Source organism: Melopsittacus undulatus, chromosome 4 (genome assembly GCF_012275295.1).
Source record: "Melopsittacus undulatus isolate bMelUnd1 chromosome 4, bMelUnd1.mat.Z, whole genome shotgun sequence".
Taxonomy (NCBI): domain Eukaryota; kingdom Metazoa; phylum Chordata; class Aves; order Psittaciformes; family Psittaculidae; genus Melopsittacus; species Melopsittacus undulatus.
In genome coordinates this window covers 82,226,639-82,246,442 of record NC_047530.1, presented here as the reverse complement: position 1 = coordinate 82,246,442, position 19,804 = coordinate 82,226,639, and the positions used below count along the sequence as shown (strand labels likewise).

At 44.5% G+C, this 19,804-nt stretch overlaps 1 protein-coding gene across 1 annotated transcript in view; it reads right to left on the bottom strand.

The window, feature by feature from the left end:
• ESYT3 (extended synaptotagmin 3) overlaps nucleotides 1-13,321 on the bottom strand; it is a 33,997-nt gene extending 20,676 nt beyond the window's left edge. The window contains exons 1-4 of the mRNA XM_005154052.4: nucleotides 12,939-13,321; nucleotides 6,913-6,954; nucleotides 5,880-6,014; nucleotides 5,274-5,350 (exon numbers count right to left, since the gene is read on the bottom strand). Coding sequence (XP_005154109.1) covers nucleotides 5,274-5,350; nucleotides 5,880-6,014; nucleotides 6,913-6,954; nucleotides 12,939-13,223 — 539 coding nt within the window. The 5' untranslated portion in view covers nucleotides 13,224-13,321. The remainder of the gene's footprint in view (nucleotides 1-5,273; nucleotides 5,351-5,879; nucleotides 6,015-6,912; nucleotides 6,955-12,938) is intronic.
• Between the last annotated feature and the right edge of the window lie 6,483 nt (nucleotides 13,322-19,804).

Genomic DNA, 19,804 nt, shown 5'->3' with positions numbered 1-19,804 from the left:
TAGAACATTCTCATTTCTTCAATAACCAACCTCACAGGCCATGCCAAAGTTAACACATTCTTCCCTATGAGCTAGTCACATAATTAAGCTTATTTTTACATTTATTAGTTTCTACAGTCTTGGCATTATCTTACAGCCCATTACACTGGGTGCTAATAGAGTTTTGTCACAAGAGATGTCTAAATGTGAAGCCAAAATGAGTTCTTCAGTTTGCAGTAATTAATCCAAGAGGATTTAATTCAACCATTGCCTGTGTCCAACACAAGGAATAATAGCTGGATGTTTCAATTTACAACTTTTATTGCTTTCCACAGAGTCAAAACCTCTTCCCACCCAGTCCTAGATCTCTCTTTTCTCCAATAACACTACAATACATGCAATTGTGTTTTAAGATGTCTGAGAAGTCTTTACCTCTTTCATCAGAGCCCAAGTCTTCAATTATCCTTAAGTCTGCTTCATACAGGCATCACCCCCACACCAGGGTGCTCAGTGAAAAGGATGCATGCTTTGTTCACTAGCTCTACTCCTCATTTCCAGTCCAGGCTGCTCATGCCTTCGCCTGCCACCTCTGCTCAGTGTAACTTCGCTGTGCTCTCTGCTCTTCTCCCCCATAGAGAGTATGAATGAGCCAAACTCAAGCCTTGACACTCAAAAGCGTGCAGGGCTGAGCCCCTCTGCCACTGTCAAGGGGACCATGCTTTACTCACCTGTGAAGGGTGGAAGAGCTACCCATGTCTCTCCTACACCAGCTGTTGCACAAGGTAATGCAGATAAGCACGCCTATGCCATGGATGTGAAATGAAGAAGCTTGTGTAAATAGATGTATCTGTATCTATTCTGTACTTGTTTATGATACAATGGGTGAAAGCATGGATGCTACAAGACCACATACTGACAAGTTTGATTAACCTGGGTATTTATGTCTCCGTTTAGAAAAGGCATGTGCAATTCTTCCGTCTGTAAAGTAACTCCACACAAGCCCTTTCTTATCATCAGCCCACATGCAGAAAGTGCCGTCTGGTCTATCCTTCTCAAGTGCTTTGTAAAGCAGACACTATTGCTTAGTCTGCCTGACTGTGGACTTGGGTAAATGAGCAAGCAGTATTAGACAAATAAGAGAGACAAGAAAGTGTGATCAAGTAGCAAGAAAAAACAGACTACCTCTGCCTTTTTCCCGTTGCCTATCACCTCAGACTCCTGAGGGCAAGTGTTCCCTTTTTGCTCAAGACTGATGAGTTTCCAAATTGTGTTTAGTTCCTGTAAGATCTACAGACTTAGTTAACCCAAACTCCACCAAAGCTCTTAATTTCTGTGCTTTTTTTGATTACTTTCTCCAGTTCTGCACTAGGTGACAGAAACTGTTTTCCGTTCTAAAACTTGTCCATTAGGAAGTCCAGAGAGTCTCTTCTAAGAGTAAATTGCAATGCCTACGTATTTTTATACATATTTTTTCACCATTCTTGTATGACTTCTTATGTACTGTAAATGACACAGAAGAGCCTGGAAATGAAAACATGAAACAGTTCTTTTGGAAACTAGATGATCTTAAGGTCCTTTCCAACCCTAACTATTCTATGATTCTATGGATTAAAATATATTCTTCTGAGAGGTAACAGTGCCTTCAAATACTTTTAAACTTATTATTATAGCCAATTATTACATGGCTACACAATGGCTCAGGCAACTGCAGAATTAGTGGGAAGAAAAGCAGCTGTAGGAGATCAAGTGGGTGCACTTGAAAAGTTCCCACTTTGAAAAACGCAGTTTTGGAGACCATTTCTGGAATGCTTCGACATTAATTCATTTGGAAAATGCAACTGTCAGCCCCCTATGCTCAGAGGACAGATCTGTGATTTGGATCTAGGGCAAATTGTTTAGAGACCCCAGAGTATTGCCATTTTTTTTCCAGCTGGGATCTCATATTTCAGGTTTGGGGATTTCAAATCCCAGTCTGTCGGGGATCTCATATTTCATTTAGCCACTGCAAGAACCCTGATTCTTTCTTACATGTCATATGAAAGATGTAGATTGGGTATATCTGTTGGAAAGCAGACATGCACAGAATGCAGTCACCAGGACCTTCAGACAGACAAATGACAAACTGTGCACAAAAAGACCTGAGGGTAACCTGTATTCCTGTCCAGTCCCGTAAGCTGTGACAAAATTTACATAGCTTAATTCCACCAATTGTGTGCATCATCTCAGGGACCAAGCAAAAGATTTTGAAATATCTATAGCCTCCTTCCTTGCCTTTGCCAAAAGGCCTCTGTGCCTCACAAGCAATCACCTCTGTGCCTTGGTTCTCCTGCCAAAAATTCAACTATAGTCCTTTCACGTGGGGCAGCAAATACTGTAACGAGGCAGTGCTCTACAGAACCATTTCCAGTGCTCTGATGCTGCAGACATGCAATCTGTTGTTAACAGATTTGATTAAAGTACCTTCTCAAATTCTGCTCCATGCCATATCAGATCTACTGCATCACTGGCTCTGCTGACAGCTACTGCCCATAAAAGTAAGGGATCTCTATGTGCTATTTTTCAGTTCCCATGTAAAGGAGGTAATCTATGACATCACATGACAAATTTAACACAGAGGAAGTAATTCTTCACACAGCACAACCCTGAACCATAGCATTCAGTACCACATCATGTTCACCTATGAAAACCTCATGAATTTCAACAAGGCCAAGTGCAAGGTCCTGCATGGGGATCAGGGCAACCCCAAGCACAAATACAAGCTGGGTGGAGACTGGACTGAGAGCAGTCCTGAGGAGAAGGACTTGGGGGTGTCGGTCGATGAGAAGCTCAGCATAACTCAAAATGTGCTCTCACAGCCCAGAAAGCCAACCATATCCTGGGCTGCATCAAAAGGAGCATGACCAGCAGGTCAAAGGAGGTGATCCTGCCCCTCTATTCTGCTCTCATGAGGCCTCACCTGCAGTACTGCATCCAGCTCTGGAGCCCCCAGCATAAGGATCGTGAAACTGAAAGCACAAAGCATTTACAGAGCAAGACACCGCCTAACACAAAGGGTAATCTGGCTTCGGAGAGGGGGAGAGCTGCTAAGGAAGGAGTGCTGTCCATGAGGATAACAGCACCCTGCGTGAAGAAGTTGCTCAGCCTTCCCTGCTGCAGCCACCCTGGTCAGTGGTGAGCCAGCCAAGCAGCCAAGAGGCCAGTTCATGTGGGTTCACCAGTGAAGGAACTCCCAGAAAATTACAGCTAGCAAGCACCAAGACAGAGGAGTCATGTTTATAACATGGAGACATGTTAATCCTTTAATGTCCACTGCAACATAGCCACACTCCTCCGAAACCTAACCCTAGAGAGGAAAGTCAGTCACTGTGGTCTCAGCATTGCCATACTGGCACCCACAGCACATTGCTCTCTTCTCCACAACTGTGATGCCAGGCCACGCTCTTTGGACAGACACAGCCATTTAAACATCACCAGCATGCAGCTGGCAGAGAGGCAAGAAAGGTAGTGCAAAGGGCAGCACAGTCACATAGGACAGTTCAAGTTCATCTCTAAGCAGCTCTTCTCCCAGCACCAGCTTCAGTAGTACAAGCACTCACTGCTATTCATGTAGCTAAGAGAGCCTATTTTGTAATGGGGATTTGCCTCATTATTCCCACTCCAGAAAAGTGGAAATTGTCCATTTCTTTGATTAAAAAAAAAAAGAAAAAAAAAGAAACAAAAAAGTAAAAAAAGAAAAAAAAAAGAAATAAGTTCCTTTGGCAATCCAGAAAAAAGCAGGAAAGCACCACTACTCATATGCTCATAGATTTGCTTCTCTCCATGTGTGGACTACACTACCTCCTGTGGACACTGTACGTTTCACAACTCCCGGCTTAGTTGCTGATCTTAATCTATTAATGTAAGAGAAACTGGGTCCTTAACAGAGCCTATCAGAGGGACAAGGTAGTCTGAACACTCCCATGAGAATACAGAGAATACTTGGGTTATCAGATGACAGTTCAGGTTAAGTTATCATAAGTATGAGGAACAGAAAGTGTCTGGCCACTTGGAGATGCTGATGGGTCTGCCAGAGGGACAGGAATGAGCAGGTGTGGGAATCCCTCTGCAGAGGGTTGTTAAAAGACAGTGAAAATGAGTATGTGGGAGAAGCAGCCTGGGTAAGTAGTTTAACAGTGAGCAGTAGCAACCTCCTGCAGAGCCTTGAAGGCATCAAATCCCTCGATGTCAACGTGGAAAGCAGAAATGATTTGCCAAATGCTCCTAAACTGGTCTGGCTATTACAAAGAGCACTTCACTGACAGCACTGAAGCACAACATGTTCTGGATGAAAAATCAAGCATGTCATCTTGCAGGGAGTGATTGTGCTCTGCCAGGGCTGGGGATGCTGCCATGCCATTGCCACATTAAGCAGCAGGCACAGTTCTGAGCAGCTCTGCGCTGTTGCCAAGATGCTCTACAATTTCACAACTGCCTTTTTCTGGCACTACCATGAAGAAAAGCAGTTTAAATTAGGCAGCTCAAACTGCTAAATTTACAGAGCTACAGCAGCATGCAAGTGGCAATTCCCCCAGTAATTCCATTCTCCAGGCTAAGCCAGGAGAAAGTTTAGCTCTACATTGCCTCTGTTGTTAATAAAACACACAAGCTCATTCAAAACAGCCTGGGAGGTATGAAATGTTTTATCTAATTTTGTTGTTGTTGTTGCTAATAGAGCTAGAGGCAGTTTTCTGCTCAGAGAACAGCTGTAATCAAGAAAGCAGATGTGCAGGGTGGCACATGGAACAAATGGTGATTAAAACAAGAGGATTAATCTAGGGGAAGGAACCAAAAAATAAACAGCATGAGTAGTTCTGGAAGAACTGGAGAGGTTGCACTGAACAGGAACCATAGTGGGACAAGACAGACCAAGTGCCTCCATGCCCGAGAGCTGTCAGAACAGAAAATACAATTCCAAAATTTGGGTTCTTACTACCATGAATGGCAAAGCCAATGAGAACATTCCTATACCCATGGCAGCAGTGATGGGCCAGAACAGGTAACACCTAGACCTGTGCAGGTGACACTGCTTTCTGACTTCAAGGCTGCTGCACAACATCTCACTTCTCTAAATATTGAGGACATCCAGCTGGGGACAGATTACCCTGTATCATTCTAGTTCAATATGAAATAAGGACCTCTGCACTTCACGCTGATCTTGGTGGCCCACATGTTCAGTCCAGCACGACAATTCACATGCAGATGTCAAATGGGCAGTGAGTTAAGAACCATCTACATAACCAGTGATAAAATGTTACCATATCTGCAGGTCTAGGGTAACTTGTCTTCTGTCGATTTCTTTGGTGTAGGCTTTTATTCCATTGATTCTAGGACACTGAAATAAAGACAAACAAGATATGACATAGTTCATATCTCTGAAGTTAAGCCTAAGTGGAAAGTCCTACTAACTTCAATCAATTTGATTACAGAAGCATTCATTAAAGACTTTGCACAACTGCATGTGAAGTACAAGTAAATTAGACTAGTTTTTCCCTTAAAGAGGCAATGTGAGCAGCTTTTGCAGTCCTCAAATCCAAGGCTGGTTGCAAGTAGTACAAGCTGCAAGCTTTAGGAAGCACAGAAAACTCCTGTTGCAAGGGTATTTTACAAAAATAAATGTGGATACATGCCCCTTTTTCCATCTCCAATCCCATGATACTGACAGCTGGTGGGAAGGAATGTGTGTGTCTCCTATACAATTCTTCCTTCATGGTGAAGACGCTCAAGTCAACATGAGGAGGGAACAAAGGAGGCAGCAGTGTTGTACCACTCAGGGCCATTAAAGAGCTGAATATCAGACTCCCCTTGCATCCAAGCTTTCCAGAAAAGACTGACCCACAAATGTCACAAAGGATTTACACTACCTTCTCGCCAAAGTGGATCTTGGTAAAGGTGCATGTTTTCAGGTGTACATTCTTTGCTCTGATTTTTGGTTCAACGATTTCTTTAAATGTTTTTTCCAGGATTGTTCCAAAGTACGGCCAAGCCTGTACAAGGACCTAAAAAATAGCAAAAGGGGAAACGCTCTGAGAATTCTTTATATAAGATATCTTTTGCTGAGAAACAGACACAAAAATTAAAGAACACCTGGCTATTAACATCTGTCCTTTTACCAAGTCACATTTGTGAAGTTAAGTCATCCTTATGGAAGGATCCATCTCAGCTCCTCAGCAAAGGAATTTGTTTTAGGAACTGAAGGGTGAGTTTTCAGCACTATAGACTATTACATAGACTATAGTCTATTGGCTGCTTCTAACCTCAGGGGCTGAGCCAGCAAAGCCCAGGGTTAAAGTTGCTAAAGCACAATAGTTCATAATTGCTCTAAAGTGTCACAAAGTTCCCTGGGGTCACGTTTATTTAAAAAGGAGCGGAAATGAGCTTTTCATGAAGAAGAAAGTTTGCTAAAAAGAAAACCAGGATAGTTACTGGGTGCTAAATTGCAAGTTCAACTGTTTTGCTTTGAATTCCGAAGTCCACTTTCAGTCAGAGCCTGACTAATTCTGCTTATAGGAGCACCTGCCTCAGAGCTTGCTGGGTACCTGTGTGGTATGAGGAAATGCAACTGCTTTTGCTAAAATAATACTACTGCCACACATATGCATACAGACAGGTACACATACATCAGACAGGTATACATACATACACACACACGCTTGCTTTTATTTTTTTAATCTCAGAATGCAGTGTTGTGGTCAAATTCATCAAACCTGTATCACCAACCAGGCACACATTTGGCTCCCACCAAAACCTCAGTGGCAACTCTATACCAGAGTTGGCTCCAAGACTTAAGTACAGACACTCATATGACTGAGCTGTACTGTAGTGACTTGATAAGTTTCTCAGACCTGGCCAACACAGTCTGTGCTATGATGCAGCTCAGAGCAGACAGCTCCTCACCTTGTTCAGCCACTCTACTCGTTCAACATCAGGGAAGTGAACCTGGATGCAAAGAAAAAAATAAAACAGTTAATGCCACATGCTGCTTCTGCATACTGCAACACATGCAAAACATACCACAGAGCATGAGCAACGTTCAGAGTAAGTCGAGATCCCTCTGCCCTCATAGAATCATAAAATAGTTAGGGTTGCATACATCCTTCATAATTTACTACCTCGAAAAACAGTAGAACATGTGCACTGATACACCAGCATGCCTCTGGGCACATGTATATAATTAAAGCAAGTATCATATCCTGTTCATGGCATACAGCATGATTAGATTTCTCATCCTTCTCTTGGTCATGCCTTGGGAAGCCATAAGAACCTGCTTCCCTTCAAGATTATGAGCTGTGCAGGTCCTGTTTCCTGTACTGGCTCACCTCAACCAGGACACTGTGCTTTGGAAAATAAGAACCTGCTTGAGGAACTCAGTTTATTGGTTGTGGCAGCATTTCTCCACCAATATTAACACAGTGCCAATGGCTTTAGGCAAAAGAAGCACTGTAAGAGTTCAAGCCTATTAGCATACACTATCATATGTAACACTCCAGGGTTTTCACATCTCAGAGCTTTTTAAGATATTAAGGACAGATTAAAATGAAGTAGTCACTTATGCATCATGTTTTCAAGTGGGATGCACTGAATGCCAACGGGAAGCATACGTGCCCATTACAAAATCCTCCAAGTTCCCTGAAGTGCTGACTTGTTTAATCACCATCAGGACAGTCAGATATGAGGCCACTCACAAGTAACTAACTGATCTCTCAGACCTCATCAAGAAGCTGCTGAGTGAAGAGCCACAATCACCTCACTACAATCACACATTAAAGTCTGATGGATGTGGTATTTTCAGCCAGTGTTATGAGCTGGTACCAGGTTATTGCAGAAGGGAAGGACAGTGCAGCAGGGGACATTCAAGCTCTGCTCAGCTCCACAAGAGCACCCAAATACAAAGGGACTCCTTCAACTATCATCTAGCTTGATAATAGTCATTGGGTAGGACAATACATTACTTCCTTGTACAAGAACTGTGAATTACACCTCTTCAGTCAAAGGCTTGCTGTTTAACTCAGCAGCTTCCAGACAGGTGTTCAGAGATGTTCAGATGGAATGGACAGTAGCTTGCCTTTTATTCCAGTTTCATGTATGATTTCAGAGCCCATTTCCCCTGTTCAAATAATGCTTCAAATTATCTTCAATTATTGCATTAAAAAATTATATTACCATATTCTTTACAAGCAATTTCTTTTGATGCTCTAAATAGCAACTTTTTCATTAAATGAGACAACGCAAGTCCACTGAAATGTCAGCCTACCCAGCTCTATTTGCATGATAAAGTGAGAATAGAGCACCAGGAGGGACAAGCAATACTGAAAGAATACTGCTGACATTTTACAGTAAGGTATATTATGTGAATTGGGGACCTCCACTTCACCTGCCAGCCTTTCATCTTTCACCAAACATTCCTCTGCCAGGACACAGAAATCCAGGGTAGCCTGAAGGCAGCTGGTCCCCAGCTCCCACATAACTGCCAAGTGCCAGCGTTCCACACTATTTGTACCACAGCTCTGGATCAGCCACAGGCAGGGTACAGAAGTTATGGAAGTTGCACAGCAAGCTGTCCTTCAAAAGACCTTGCAGCAAGGAGAGAGATGTGACCCAAAAGGAAGGACAGACCAGGACTCAGGGCAACAGTGAAGCTATGACTTTCTCACCACATCCCAGTGAGAAAATCACAGCCCACATGTGAGATCCACCAATGTTAAGAGGAGAAATCTAGCACAACATAAACCACAAAAGATAGCTGGGATTATTCACTAAAGTCAAAGCTGCTAGAGATGCAACTGCAAGAGGCAACCAAGAAGCAAACTAGTGGCTTAAGAGACCTGGAACTGCACTCAGAAGCATCAGGAAACAGGCAAAAACCATGAGAAGGAGGCAGCAGCTAGATCCACCTTGAGAAAAAGCAAAACTGAATTCACTATTTGGGCCACAGACACTGGCCAAACCAGACAGCCCACGGCAAACTCCAAAAGCAACCACAATGAATCACATATCCCTGTGTCACACCTCAGATTGCTGTGATAGGATTAGCAGCAGTTTGTGGTATGTTTCCATCCCACCTGACACTGCCTCATGCATGTGTTTGCAACACAGCTCCTACCCAGGCACTCTATGCCTCAGTTTCCTTTCACAGATGGAAGGAATAGCACTGCTGTGGCTCTATGGTACCAAAGACCACCAGGAGCTCCTTGGCTAACACAACAGGGCTCTCACAGAGGCAAACACCACAAATCAGCCAACTACAGCTTTCTGGTGAAAACCAGCTTTCTGTCTATTAGGAGACACCACCACGTATCCATGGGTTCCCAATGCCAAAGGTCAGCTGAGCAGTTCTGCAGAAGAAGCAGAGCTTGGTATCCAATTGTTACATCTATTATCCACTAAGACATAAGCTCTAAGCAAAGCCTTTCTCACCCACAGGGTATTCTTATTACATGCATGTCCCACTAGTTGGCCCAGTGAAACTCCCAAGCTCTGTTCTTATCCCAACAGTTTACTCCAAGAACTTACTCTACCCTAATACATTTTGGGACACCACCACCCCCCCAAAAAAAAACCAAAACAAACAAGCCATCTATAGTTCCGTATTTTAACCACATGCTCTGAACTTCAGACTCACTTCTGGCCCTTGTAACTGGTGAGAGCCCTAGCAGCAAGGTCTTGTCCTCAAGTTTGTCATCAGTACAGCACAGGTAAGAGAAGCTCAAAACATTTCCTATTAAGCTCAGAACCAGCCACAAAGAGCTGCCAAAGTTAACACTATCCCAAGAAGCCTTGGGTAAGTCACACTATCAAAATCAGTTTTCCTCACTTACAAAAGCAAGCCTACTTCTTGTCAATATTTTTGGAGTGATGCAAAAATTACTTAGCATTTGAAAAGAGCTTTGAAGATCAAAAACACCAGGTAAGGGCCCATTACCATTAAGTGAAGAAAAGGAGTAAGTTTCTGCATGGCTCCACCTTGCCCTGAAGCAGGGCACACTAACAATTACAGTAACAGCAAAACCCTTGTCTGACACAACAGTGCCATTCTCTTCAACACACGAATTTCTCCATGGGGGTGCGTGCATGTGTTTGCTTGGGGTTTTGTTTGGGGGTTTTGGATTGGTTGGGTTTGTGTTTTGTTGAGGTTTTTTGGGACACACACACAGGGTTTTTAGCTCCCTGTGCAGGGGCAAAACCAAGTGTCTAAACAAACCTTTTGGTCAAAGGAGGAAATAACTGGTAAAGGTTCAAAAGGACTGCTCTGTACCCAGTAACATCAGTTCATCCTGATAAAAGGAGTTTAACATCAGGAAGAAATTCAGCATGCTCGGACATTTTCATCTGCAACCTGCTAAAAGCTGCAAGATCAACATGGAGAAATCACCACCACCAGAGCGAAGGAGCCAGAATGAAGGTGGAAGCCCAGCTACCTCTGTGCCAGGCACTGACTGGTTTTACAGAAATCCTGCTAAAGGCGGCACAGGCTGAAGTCACCTCTCCAAGACACAGACCTGGCTCTGCTCAACATGAGCAGGTTTTCAGCCTGGCCTCCTGAGGAAGCACAGCCTGCCCACGTAAGATGTCTAGAACAGGAATGCCTCTATTCCGAACTCACTGGCTGGTTTCAGCCAAGAAATCAGTGCTGCAAAAGAACCGTGCAAGCTCCCTGGAACAGATGGTTGAGTAGATGAGGGAAACCCTCCCCGCGCCCCCTCTAAAGGAAAGGCTGCAATGTGAATGCATCTCCTAACAGCCGATATCAGGATTGAGCAGAACCCGAGTCACACCTGAAGGAGCCACTCACTGCACTGCTCTAAGGGAGAATGGTTTTTAACCAAGCAGTCCAATCAATGAATGGTCTTAGCTCTTCACTGAATGGACCGTCCTCATTTTACCACAGGGCACATGAGCAGACAACTATTTACCAGTCCCCTAAGACACTGCCATTGCTTCACAACTCCAGAACCTTTTCTAGGATTACAACACTACACATCGAACCCTTGCTTCCCTGAGCCCGAATTGCATTTCTACTCCCACCTCTGCATGTCAGGAGAGAAGAACACAAGGGACATTTTTAGAGCTGTTTCAATTGAAGGTTCATGAACACTGAAAGGCAAAAATTAAAGATAAAAAAAGATTATACCACAGAGAATAAACTGAACACACAGGAGGTGAGGATCAGTCCCCAAGACAGGCACAGGGTAGCAGGAGATGATCAAATCAAAGAAGAGGATAGAAGAAAATTCTAAACTGAGGAGTTTAAAAAAAATATCAAGCACAAATGAGATGTGGAAGCAAGCACCACTGATGGAGAATAAAAGTTACCACTGTGGAAAAGGAGGAGAAGTGGCAATATGGATAAATGCTAAGACTAAAAGCACACACTTGCAGCCCCTTTACCCCTAGATCCTACATCCTGCCTTCCAGCAGCCAACTCCAAGGATTCACAAGTCAGGAGCGAGGCCTCTGAAGACAGTCTGACCACCCTCTCTATGAGTTTGTGCTAGGCCATTGGAGACAGCGCTGAGATCCCCCTTAACCCTTCCCTTCCCCTGAAGGGTGCTGAACAGCCCCAGCTCTATCAGCCTCTATTCACATTGCAGGTGCTCCAGACCCTGATCATCAGAACAGGCTCCGCTGGAGTCTCCGTTTTGTCAAAACCCTTCCTGGGAGACACAGTGCTCACAGTGCTGCCTCCTGAATGCTGAGGCAATGATCCTTTCCATCAACCACCTGCCCACACCCTAGTAAAGCCTGATACTTTCGGACACAAAACCCAAGAACTTTGGAGGGAGAGAGAGAGAGTGTGTTGTGGGGGGTGATGCTGATTTTTCAACACTAAGAAACTCAGTTTCTCATTAGCAGGATTCAGGGCACTTGAGGATAAAATACAACACTATTCTTACACGATCAGGGCGAGAACTGACACCACCACACTCTTTAATGCTCAGGGTTGTGTTAAATGCTCTGTCAATGCAAACAAGCAGAAACTTCATTCAGACACAGGCTTATGTGCCCAGCGGGAAGGAACATGTGCAGGGAGCTGCATCAGCTCTGCTAGGAGACCCTGGCCTCACTTCTCAGAAGCGCCAACTGCTTTAGTTTCCCACACTATTAAGAAAAGCCAAATGCTGTAGGCTATATAAAACAGTTTGCTGACTATAAATGTCCCCATGCAACACTTCTTACAAATAGAGCTCGTTGACATTCTTTCTTACAATAAAGGCATTTCCCTACCAGTCCCTGGCATGTTTTAAATGCTAAGCAAATGACTATGAAGGAGGAAAAAAAACAATCCTCATCCTTTTCCATTATCAAATCAAGGCTACACAACAAATAACCAAAGACATAGAATAAAACCTGCAGCTAGTTTTTTGAGTTTCTTCACTTTAAAACCTAGAGTAGCTAGGAAAATATGTGAAGAAAAAACAGGGGCTGGCTCTCCATACCATCAAGAGATGGCTTTAAATATTGTTTCTGGAGGCAGAGAATACTATGCTTATAGATTTTTATCTTCTTCCAATGACACTAAAGAGAAGGGGAAAAAAGTCTTCTGGATGAGAAGGTCTAAAGTAACATCTACACCAAAATACCTGCAATACAACAGCAGATATTTGAAAGAAGATTCCTCCGGAGATACAGCAGTCTCTTCTACAAGCATGGTTACAGCAACACGCGCATCTGCTCGACTACAACAGCTTCCAGTTTAGCATTCACTTTACTGAGCAAGACCTCAAAATCAGAGACGTTACCGCTCGGTTCAAGGTATCGCCGCTACCTCTGTTCTTTGCCTTTCGGCTGCTCGCTACGGAGCACCCAGCTCCTCACACTGCTACGGCGGCACCGCCGGGCGCTCCCCAGCTGTGCACCCCGGAGCTCGCACACCTCGCAGCGTCCCCACGGCCGGGGCTCCCGCCGCTTGAGTCCCCACTCACCCAGGCGGGCAGGTGCCTGGCGGCCAAGCCCCGGCACACCGCCTCCTGCTCGTCCTCCAGCAGCGCGAAGGCGGCAGCCAGCCGGTCGCGCTTCCACCGCCGGTTGTGTCCCCAGCAGAGCCACAGCGCCAGCCCCAACAACACCCAGCTGCCGCTCAGCCCCAGGTACCCCGCCAGGTAGACGGGACCGAGCCACAGCAGCGTCCGTGCGGCGGACGAGAGCAGCAGCCGCGGCAGGGAGCCGGCCCGCCGGGCAGCGGGGCGGGAGACAGCTGCGGGGTGCATGGTGCGAGCACGGAGCCCCGGGCTCCGTGGGGTCACCCCTGCTGACTGCACCGTCCCCGAGAAGCCGCTGTCACAGCTGCCCCCGCCCGGGGGGCGGCGCGACCCCACCACCGGGCCACCCGCCCGGCCCGGCCGCCAGCGCCAAGAGCCAGCCCCGCCCCGCCCCGCCCCGCGAGCTATGGCGCCCCCCAGCGGGCGCGCGCGAAGCACCTGCGGGGCAAGCCGCGCTGTGGCGCCCCCCAGCGAGCGCACCGCGGGGGCACACACACAAGGGGCAGGCGGGTGCCGCGGAGCTCCAGCGGCACCGGCCTTAAGCAGCAGCCTGCTGGGGAGAGGGCGGTCACTGCATCCAACAGCGAAAGGGGTGAGAGTGGGGAGACCCATCACAAGCACGGCAAGGCGTGGAGCAGCTGATGGGCTGCTGCTGAAAAGGCGTCTCTCCCATGTGCCAGGGACAGCTCTGCTGCAAGATATGGGGTCACCCACCACTGAATGGGAGACTGACCCTAGAGGGGCCTGGATTGCTCCACACGTTGCTATGGTCCAGTTCTTTCAGAGGGCCTAACCAAACCCTGCTTGCTGCTTAATATAGGATATGAGGCATAAACAGCCTTTGGTTCTGAACAGCCATGCAGCCCAGAGCAACCCACCCGCCCTTGCTGTTTGGAAGAATGAGAGTATTTTTCTCTTCTCTTTTGATTTTGATGGGGATATTGGGGGGGGGTTGGATTTTGAAATACTGAGAATTATGAATTAGGGAATGAAGCATTATTTGGGCACCATGAGACACTTTTTGAGATGCTTTTACTCCCAGCAATACTAATTCTAAAACTTTCTGTACAGACCTTTAAAGAGAGGCTGTAATTGTATGGTTTGACACTGTGTGTCTGTGTTTTCTACTGCAGCTGTCCCTGAATCAGGCAAATGCCACTCTTTGTTCAGTGGACAAGTCTGGAACATCAGTGAATGATGAGCCAGACACAAGCCTCCAAAAAAAAAAAAAAAGGAAGCTGACCAGGACCAGGAGAATTACATTTGGCCTCCATTTTGCCATGAAATTGATATTTAATTATGGGTCAGTCAATAAATCAAAGACCACCACAACTGATCCTCATTTGTATGTCAATCATTTCACATGACTTATCAGGAACAGAAATTAGTTCAGGCATCTGAAAAAATCAAGCTTTAAATACCTTGCATTAGACAGACTCATGCATGAGAGATCCACTATTGACAGGCTATTTTTGGAAACAATCCCCCAAATCTTTCCCTTCTGTTAAATGAGGATGAATATGCTCTTCTTCCTGTGGGTGTTGCAAAGGCAAGTCATTATAAAACACACTTAAGAAAGTGCATCTTTATACAGTATACCTGTGGAACTTGGTGGAGGCTGCAAGGCAGACAGGTCCAAAATGGGACTGGATACATACTCAAACAAGGCCCATACATGTCCTCCCTAACATCACAGATACACCAGCTGTGGGTGCTGAGGTAGGCTGTGGGGAAAGGACTGCAGGAGGGACAGGGCCTCCTCCCTAAACAGCAACTCCTATAACCAAGTGGACTGACAGGCTGGCCCCAAAAGGCATTTCTGTTTGTAAAGCTGTAAAGAAAGACCAGAAGCTGATGGATCTAAGAACTAGAGTAGCCGCCATCTTGATATCATATATAAAAACCCCATGCAATGGTTATTTTGCACAATTATACACATCAGGAGATTTGTTTACAGGCAAAAACACACGTGGTTTTGTTCTCTGATCAAAGACTGTGGCTGACTTGTTATTTGTTTTTCCTCACTGCCATTTAAAGCTTTGTAAAACATTTTCAGTGTGACATCTCAGCGAGGGATGAAACTTCGCATGGATAACCTCAGCCCCAAAGTCTGACCTTTCCGAAAAACAGAAGCTTCCGAAAAAAGGGGGCTTTTTTAGTGGTTTGAAGCTTAGAAGGTTACTTTTGCTACCAGGAGAAGCTATAATAAAAGGTGATCCAGTGTTTTCCTCCTTCAAATTACTACTCTTAGAGTCTGAGATAGCTCAGACTCGGAGAGCTATGCATTTTAGAAGCACCAACAGGTGGCAGACTATAAAGCACGGAAACAGAGGGGCTGCAGGGAAATACATACCGGATAATTGCATAAACTGATTTTTTTGTTTGTTTCTTTTTTTTTTCCTTATTCTTCACTCAGCTGATCACAAACCCCTAGGCTCAGATGAAAGGATAAGAGACCTCCCTCTGAACAAATGAACAGGGCACTTTCAGTCCTGCAGCACAGCCCACAGCTGCTGTTTCATGAAGGAGATGCTTCCATGAAAGCAGAACTCTGTGTCTCATCCTGCACTGTCCCCCAAGACCCCAAGCTCAGAAACAGCCACACGCTCTTGGGCACTGCTTGTTCCTTTGCTGCCAACCCTTCACCTTGTGAAAAGACGGTTTTAGGAACTTTAAACAATGACACAAATAGCATAGAATTTCTTTACACTTTGCCTCATACTACTTAAAAATTTTAAAGTTAAACAAAAGAAGAAGAGTAGAGGTGAAAAATTATCTCAACAGGTAACACAGAGAGCTGTTCTCAAACCAAATATTGTGCCCATGATACCATGACAAATCAATAGCCTTTGAGACCTCTGTTTATGATGGATAGTAGTGACCCTTTAAAGAACAATTGTTTCCTGCAATTTTCATAAATGTCAGAGGAAATACCCAATCACCAACCAAGAGGACAACTTAAGTCCTACCAGTTTCCTACAGGTGAATGTATGATCTTGACAGCAGTAGGCTGCTTTCAAGCACCAGATACCTGAGCCACCTGAAGCCAATCTTGTTTTCAGTTACAGGAAAATTCACAACCTGTTTCTCCCAATATACACAGGACAATCACCAAGGTAATGACCCATGGCTATTGTTCTGGCCTGTGACAGTCTTCACCTGTGATTTACAGATATCACCTGTGTAGCTTTTTAACACTGGTAAAAGTGTATGTTGTAGCTGATTATGACACAGGGATTTTACAGAAACTGTAAGGCTTTGAAAATGTATTAGTACTAAATTTGCTGTCTCTCAAGCTGGCCATGGTAACTAAGGCAACCCATTTTAAAGGTGGGGAGCTATGAAAAACCACTGCCAACGCTTTTTCTTTTAACTATAGAAAATATGCAAAGGACTTAATCTGAAATATCTATTGAAGTGCATACCAATGAGCTATCAAAGGCTTTACTGAAGATTACTTTCTAACTTAACTTTCTTGTGGCTTCAAGGCTTGTGATCAGTGTGAAATTCCCACATTAATGCCAGCAAATATTACAGGGGCACTATGTCTTTTCTCTGTGCATCCACAGCAAAATAGAAAACACTTATGTAAGGATAAAACCTTACTCCTTGCAGTAACAGAATGATTTCTGTATCAAGACCTGATTAAAGCCCTTGCCTCTTTTGGCACTCCTTGTCACTTGACAAGAAATAGTTATTTAGTGTCCTTTGAGTTTATGCTCTCCATCCACGCACTGTTCACCCTGTCAAGCAAAGCCATATCAAGATTTTGCCATCATAGGGCAAAAGCCTTGTATCTACTCCTATTCTCTGTTCTCAGGCAAACACTCCCACTGAGTCCAGGGTGCACTTCCCCAGGGAAAGCTGCAGCTCCTTCATTCTGTCTGGTTCTGTCTGGAGATTAAACGTGAGCTGGGCAGCTCAAATGAGCCCATGTTACATTGTTCAGCCAGGTATATTATTCTGGCTGGAGATGTGTAATATGGTCATAAAAATAATTATGTATGTATATCTTGTTCTGGCAATCATTCCAGTGGCATAAAACAATACCAACCTCAGGCCTATCTGTGGGATAATGACTAGCTAAACCAAGACTGATTTAGGACTAAACAGTATTATCTATAAACCTGGTCTGGACTGGTAAAGCTAATAGGATTTCTTCTCAAGTGAAAAATAATGACGTGCATAAGACTGCAAGACCAGTGCTTTACTTGGGAATACGTGCAAAACTGGGCTGGGATTACTCTTGATTTTAAAGTCTCTGCACCACTGTGCTCACTCTCCCATTTTCTGCCTTCTATCTAGTTCATGGCTTCTCACGGCTTTTATGCTGTGGGCAGTGAAGAGAGGCACTGAACAGCTGGTACTTTTGGCAGTGTAACAAAACCAGAAACAGCAATTTATTTCACACATCCACCTATTCTTTCTACATCAAGGCCATTAATATGAGAACAGTGCAGTAGGATGCAGAGTATCCACCACAGGAAGTAATCGGTGGAGTGATCCAGCACCCCTTGCTCAGCCTTGTCCTTCCTGTCAGCAAATTCCACGCTCCTCTGACACTGAGAGGTGCAGTGGACATCTGACTAAGCAGAGTGCTGAGAAAAGCTGTGTTTTGGATACACAAACTATATAACTGCACTGGTGAGGCACGAGAAAGTGAAAGAATACAAAGTGCATTCTATGACAATAGCAGAAGGAGGAAAAAAATAAACTTGTTTTATGGTGAGGACATGATTTTCTAGTACTCCGAGTCGGTCTGCGAATTGGAGCTGTCACTTTCCTGCTCCGGGTACGACTCAGATTTTCACAGGGTCCCTTTGGGTCACCTTGGAGCCTGCACTGACCCGTAAGTAGCTCGTGCCGCCTGCTGAGCACAGCTTTTACTTCCGGAAGGCAGGCTGCAGGCAATAGAGCTGTCGGAGGGTAGCTAGGAGTGTCCTCCCAGGTCAGATCCCTGGATGCTGACACAAGATGGCTTTGCATCCCAACATTGATGTCAGTATGCAGTCCAGATTTGGCATGAAATTTATGATCTGGATTGAGGTAAAACAATTTTTGCTCGAAAATCAAATCTTGCTGAAATTAGACTGTATTTCACACTTAACAGAATCAGCAGAGAACTGCAACGAGCCACAGGAACTCCCATTTATTTTTATAAGTCTTTTGAGTACAACTTCTATTACCGTACTATACATTTTAATCTCAGAAGCACAACCTGTTAAATCTGTTTGGTTTAAATATTGCCATTGTTATAACATTAATTTATTCCATTTTGCTGTTTGAACAACTGCATCTTCAATAGGATCTGTGAGCACAAGGTACAATATCTTCCATCTAAAAACAGCACAACAGATTACTTGGAGGATAAACTATTTCGTAAATGTCGTTATGTCAGTTAGAGAACAGCAAGCAAGAAATTCCTAGGAAAAAAACCGGTCTCCACAACCTTTTAAATCCTTTTCTACTTTGCTGAATGAAAGAGCATGCTGGTACAGGCTACTGAAACACATTAGTCTGTAAAAATTGCCTTTCAGTGTGTGATGAATTTTCAGAACAAGCTTATTAATAATGTATAGCTTAGTCTGTAATCTGTACCACTTACATCTTGCTGTATTTTAAGTGCTTAAAGGACTTGACTGAGGCCACAGAAACTTCTTCTTTATGGAATTCAAGTGCTCAGCCTTTGTAAAACACATTATAAGTGTCAAACAGTAGGAAAAAAATAATGAACTACAGAGCTGCTGTCCCAACTGGCATCTCCCCATCAGCGGTGAAACCAGGAAGGAGAAACTTTCTTGGTTGCATTTCTTGATGAGCTACATCTTGTTTAGCTGACGCTTTCCATTTGAAGTGTCACAAAACAAAAGTGTTTCTTGATAAACTGGACCTTACCACTCTCTACAACCACAGGAGGTTGTAGCAAGACGGGTGGTGATCTCTTCTCCCCAGTAATAAGTGATAGAACAGGAGGAAACAGCCTTAAGTTGCATCAGGGGGAGGTTTAGATTGGAAATCTGGAAAAAAATCGTCACAAAAAGGGTTATCAAGCATTGGATTGTCCAGGGCTGTCCAGGGAAGTGGTTTAATGATGGACTTGACAGTGTTAGGTTAATGCCTGGACTCAATGATCTTAAGGGTGTTTTCCAACCTAAATTCTATGATTCAATGATTTTACACCGTACCTAACAACACCATCCCTACAAAGCTAGTTTCTTTACACACAAGCTTTGAAGAAGTAGTGGATACATCATCTGCTACACCTTCTCTCCACAGAAGGAAAAGAGGAAGGTAAAAAGTGACACTTTCTGCTCCTTTTTTTCTGCTGCAGGGCTCTGTCATAACTGCATATTTGAAGTACAGCTTTGCCAGAAAATTCTTCATGTCTGTGATCTGTGCTTGATATGGCATGGGACACAGATCAGATTCAGACCTACAGAGCAGCAGCAGGAACAATGCATGTGAAACTGTGGCAAATGCTGTTTGCATTTTTGCCTGCTCAGACATCCCTTCATCATAATGGATCCTGACACAGGAACACCTGCCTGCTGTCTCCTACTTGGAGTGTGGGCTGCCAAAGATGGCACAAGCACAGTTTGCAATGGCACAGCCAGGCTGGTGCAGGGTTGGGAATTCAGTCAGTCAGAAGCCACTTTCTTCAAACCAAGTTATTGCCAAGGAGCAATGACAGCCTCTTGCCTCTATGCCAGGCTGCACATCCCAGCTCCTGCTCAGTTTCTGCTTAGTGTGCCTAGACTTTTCTTTGAGAATGGAAAATACATACAGCCTGACTGAATTGCTGCCTCTGA